This window comes from Camellia sinensis, chromosome 7, assembly GCF_055761805.1.
Source record: "Camellia sinensis isolate YWXY chromosome 7, ASM5576180v1, whole genome shotgun sequence".
NCBI lineage: Eukaryota > Viridiplantae > Streptophyta > Magnoliopsida > Ericales > Theaceae > Camellia > Camellia sinensis.
Genome location: NC_138967.1, coordinates 123129799 through 123135225, shown reverse-complemented (window position 1 = coordinate 123135225; position 5427 = coordinate 123129799). Strand labels below are relative to the sequence as shown.

Below are 5427 nucleotides of genomic sequence, written 5' to 3'. Positions count from 1 at the left end.
TTTCCACCAAGCAATTCCACTTGGCTAAATTCTAATTTAGTTGCCAAACATTTTTCCACCAAGCTATACCACTTAGCATGTTTGAGTGCTAACCAAATTTAAATTCCGTTCAGTCGTTCTGAAACTGAGCCATTTGGGTTAAAACCAAAGTTAATTCCGTTTGACAAACATCAAAGCTAATTCCGTTTGGTAAAGACCAAAGCTAATTCCGTTTGATAAGAACCAAAGCTAATTCCGTTTGGTGGGAGCCAAAGCTTATTCCATTTGATAAACATCAAAGCTAATTACAAGAATTGGATAAATCTGAGAGGAGTGGGAAAACATTTGCATTGGTCAACAAATAAGTGCCTTTACATCCTGATAGAGAAGTTAGGAGATGGTTCTATTGATAGTATTTCTTGAGGTTTGCTACGTTCCAGGGCTGAGGTATTGCTTTGCCATTCAGATCCTCTAGGTAGTAAGCTCCATTTCCAACAACGGCTGTGATTTTATAGGGACCTTCCCAGTTCGGCCCAAGTTTGCCCTCACTAGGCACCCGTTTGTGATCCATGACTTTCCTCAAAACCAATTCTCCTGGTATAAATTACCTTGGGAAAACTTTTTGGTTGAAACTTCTGATGAGCTGCTGCTGATATGCTTCAAGTCTGATCAGCGTTGCCTCTCTTCGGCCCTCTGCCATATCCAGTGCTTGCGCAATAGCTTCCTCATTACTGGAGCTTTCAAATAATTCAGACCGAAGGGTTGGGAGACCTACTTCGAGTGGGATGATGGCCTCCATTCCATAGGTTAAAGAGTAAGGTGTTTCTCTTGTGGGGCGTCGTGCTATAGTTCGGTAGGCCCATAATACGTGAGGTAACTCTTCAACCCATTTGCCTTTGGCATGTTCAAGTCGCTTTTTCACTCCGTTGATGATGGTTTTGTTCGACGCTTCTGCCTGACCATTGCTCTGCGGGTACCCTGGAGAAGAGTTCCTATACTTAATTCTGAGGTCGGCACAAAACTTTCTAAAGATCTTACCATCAAACTGTGTTCCGTTGTCCGCAATCAGTACCTGCGGAATACCGAAACGCACTACCACATTTCTCAAAACAAACCACTTTGTGTCGGCCTCTTTAATGCTTGCCAGTACCTCAACTTCAACCCACTTAGTGAAATAGTCGGTTGCAGCAATGAACAATCGCCTGTTCCTAGTGCCTCGCGCCAATGGTCCAACAATATCCAGGTCCCATTGCACAAAGGGCCATGGGCTGGTGAGTGGAGTGAGAGTTTTGGCTGGCTGATGAATGAGTGGAGCAAACCTCTGACATTTGTCACACCTCTGTACGTACTGCTATGCATCTTGTTACATCCGTGGCCACCAATACCCGTGAGTGAGGGCTCGGTGCGCCAGTGACCTTCCGCCAATGGGGCATCCACAAATCCCATCGTGAATTTCGTAGAGAACATTCTCGATGAGATTTGGGTGCACACATAGGAGGTAGGGGCCAAGGTAGGAACGTCTATATAGCTTCCCAGACGGTGAGATCCAGAATCGAGCTGATTTATGCCTGATCTTGTTGGCTTCCCTTCTGTCTTCGGGGAGTTTACCAGATTTCAGAAAGACCAATATTTGATCCATCCAGCTCGGCTCTAAGTTGTTGCAGAGGACTGGAGATGCAATACTTGGTTCTGGTACAAACTCAACCCAAACTCTCATGGCATCCTTTGTATCCACTGATGAGCCGAGGCATGCCAGAGCATCTGCGCGGCTATTTTTGTCCCGACTGATTCGTTCCACTCGTATGGATTGAAATTTTCTGAGTAGGTCTCTGGCCTTGCCTGCGTACATAGCCATTATTTCATCTCGAGTTTCATAGACCCCAGAAAGCTGGTTTACCACTAGTTGTGAGTCGCTGAAAACAAGAAGTTGTTTTGCACTAAAGTGTTCGGCGCTACGTAAGCCAGCCAATAACGCTTCGTACTTGGCCTCGTTGTTTGAAGCCTTCCAGCCTAGCCTGAGAGCCTGTTCTCAGATAAATCCTTCTGGAGAAATAAGAACTACTCCTGCCCCGAGCCTCGATTATTGGACGAACCATCGACGTAGAGTTGCCAGATGTTTCCAATAAAGAGTTTTCATGCTTCCAAAGTGCTAGGTTTTCCTTGTTTGGTGGCGCATGGCACCTGTGCCGAACCTAGATTCCCCGATTCGGTACTTTGGGTGGGAGTAAATTCTGTGACAAAATCTGCCAAGACCTGGGCCTTGATTGCTTTCCTGGGTTGATACCGAATGTCAAACTCACCAAGTTCTACTGCCCACTTTGCTATTCGGCTAGAGAAATTGGCTCGGCTGAATACAGATCTGAGGGGAAATTCAGTGAGGACGTTAATGGTATGCCCCTGGAAGTAATGTTGCATCTTTCTTGAGGCGATAAACAGCGCGTAAGCTAACTTTTCCAGTGGTAGATACCGTGTCTCGGCATCTAGTAAAGTCTTGCTAACATACATAATATACTGGTCTCTGTTCCTTGTCAACTTCTCGAATTAATACTGCGCTCACGGCATGATCTGAGACTACTAGATAGAGGTACAGCTCCTCTCCCGGTTCTGGAGTGGACAGTAGAGGAGGTGTACTAGGGTATCTTTTGAGGCTCTGCAGTGCTTCGGTACATTCGCTACTCTATTCAAATGCTGCCTTTTTTCTCAAAAGCTAGAAGAAGGGCTTCATCCGATCTGAGGATTTACTAATAAACCGATTCAGTGCGGCCGCCATTCCGGCTAGTTTCTGCAGTTACTTAGACTTTGTTGGCACTTCGAGATCCTGTATTGCCCTGATTTGATCCAGATTCGCTTCAATTCCTCTGTGAGTGACCATGTATCCTAAGAACTTCCCTGTTCCTTCCCCGAAGGCGCATTTCGAGGCATTGAGGCGAAGCTGGTGGTTTTTCAGGATGCTAAAAACTTCTCTCAAGTCTATGAGGTGGTTTGTAGCGAACTTGCTTTTTACTACCATATCGTCTATATAGGCTTCCATGGTTTTCCCCAGTTGGTCTTTGAACATCCGAGTGATCATTCGCTGGTAGGTCGCCCCGGCATTCTTGAGGCCGAACGGCATTACTCTGTAGCAGTAAGTCCCTCTCGAAGTGATAAATGCTGTCTTTTCTTGATCCGGACCGAACAGTGGTATTTGATGATAACCGCTATAAGTGTCTAGAAAGCTCATGCGCTCATGCCCTGCTGTTGAGTCTACTAGTTGATCAATGCGAGGCAGCGGAAAACTATCTTTAGGGCAAGCTTTGTTCAAGCAAGTGAAATCGACACAAACTCTCCATTTTCCGTTCTTTTTCTTGACTACAACTGTGTTAGACAACCATTGCGGGTACTGAACTTCTCTGATTGCTCTTGAGGCCAGGAGTTTTTTGACTTCAGCAATTACTGCTTCGGTGTGCTCAACTGAGGATCTCCGACTTTTCTGTACAATGGGCCGAGCTGAAGGATTGATGTTGAGCTTGTGGCAAGCAAATTCTGGGTCCAACCCTAGAGTATCATATGCTGACCACGCGAATACCTCCATGTTTTCCCTCAGCAGTTTTAGTAGCTGAAGTTTCTCATCAGGGCCTAGCGAGGTACCGTTAAGGAAGTACTTTTCTGGGTCATCTTCTCTTACCAAGACTTTCTCCAAATCCTCTACCATCTTTTCCTTTGGAGTTCCCCCCACATCTTCCAAGACTGGCTGTCTGGCCACTTCTACTGTCTGTACCCGATTGCGGAGCTGTTTTGCCTTTAATGCTGCCATGAAACAATGTTTGGACGCAATTTGATCCCCTAAGATGTGCTCTACTCTGTGTTCCGTTGGGAAACGGATGAGCTGGTGATAGGTTGAAGGGACTGCTTCCATTCGATGAATCCACGGATGGCCAAGTACGGCGTTATAAGGGGATAGTGTATTAATAACCAAGAACTCTATCTGTAGGGTTTTTGTCCCCGCTACGACTAGTAATACTATTCTTCCAAGCGGCCATTCCGGCTGTGAATTGAAACCGACCAACGGGGCTTCCGCTGGGGTGAGATGCTGCTCGGAGAGGCCGAGCTTTCTGAACAAATCATAGTACAGCATGTCTGCCGCACTCGTTTTACATCAAATCGTTTCCCAATCCCAACAGTTATAATCAATGCATCAGTATGTGGGTGCTGTATGCCTTCTAGATCTTTGCTAGTAAATGAAACAGTGCACAAGGGGGATTTAGGTACTGTACGCACCTTTTTCGATGCCGGCTCTACTGACATGATTCACTGAATTTGCGCAGCCTTAGCGATCTCTTCCTTCAGTGCCTCTTCAGATTCTTGAGCCGCTGTCCCATGGATCACATTCATTATCAGCCGGGGTGGATGCTCAATATTTGCTTCTGGAGGTGGGTTCCCTAGCTCGGCCACTTTCTTATCCTGATCAATGTATTCCCTTAGGTGTCCAGCTGCCACCAGGTCTTCCAAGTGTTGTTTCAGTGCCCTGCAGTTCTGAGTCATGTGTCCTCTATCTTGGTGGTAGGTGCATCTGACTTCTGATTACGCCGAGTTGGATCTCCCAACATTTTCGGCGGCCAAACAAAGAAGGGCTCTCTCTTGATCTTTTCCAGGATTCGATAGATTGGCTCTTTGAACACAATCACAATGGCTTCATGGGATTTGGACTTATCCACCTCATTCACTGCAATCCCTCAGTGTTCTCCTCGATCCGTTCTCTTCTTTTGTCGGGTTGTTTGTTCTGCTGACACTACCTCGATGGGGATCTGATCATCTTCGAGACGAGCATACTGCTCAATCTTGGTGAGCAAGTCTTTCAAAGCTGTGGTCGGGCGCTTGGTAAGTGATTGTCTCAATTTACTTTCCGGGCGCAGACCATGTTTGAAGGACATAACGGCCATCTACTCGCTGCACACATTTTCTTCCAGATCATTATACTCTTCCTAGTATCTCCTAGCATAATTGCGTAGTGATTCCTCTTGCTCCTTCCTGAGGCCGAACAGTGTATCCGGCTCTTTTGGGATCTTAGTATTGGAGACGAACCTGGCTAGGAACTCTTCGGAGAGCTGCTTCCAGCCATGAATCGATCCAGCGGGGAGTCGATCGAACCATCGGAGTCTGATTTCTCCCAAGCTGGATGGGAAGACTTTGCACATCAGTGCCTGTCTAAAATGGCTGATATGTATCAGAGGGTCTGATTTTCCATCGTACGAAGTGAACTTTGGTGGAGTGAACTTCTTTGGAGGTTTCATGGTCTCAATCTCTGGAGAGAATGGCGAAGACACGAGCCTGTCCAGCACTCGATGTTCTTTCTGGTAAATAGTACGGTCCAGATGATCTCGATGTTGCTTGTTCTGCCTATTGCCAATCAGCCAAGTGCGAAGGTCCTCAGGAGGGTATTCAGTTTGTTGACTAACCGTCTTCTGCCTC

The 5427-nt window shown here is 46.5% G+C and overlaps 1 protein-coding gene across 1 annotated transcript; it reads right to left on the bottom strand.

Moving 5' to 3' along the window:
- Window positions 1–583: 583 nt before the first annotated feature.
- Window positions 584–2394, bottom strand: LOC145796074 (uncharacterized). Its single transcript, XM_082881068.1, has 3 exons — window positions 2161–2394; window positions 1395–2002; window positions 584–1298 (listed from the first exon to the last, which is right to left on the bottom strand). Exons 1-3 carry the CDS (start codon window positions 2392–2394, stop codon window positions 584–586), a joined length of 1557 nt encoding a protein of 518 aa, XP_082737194.1.
- Window positions 2395–5427: the final 3033 nt, after the last annotated feature.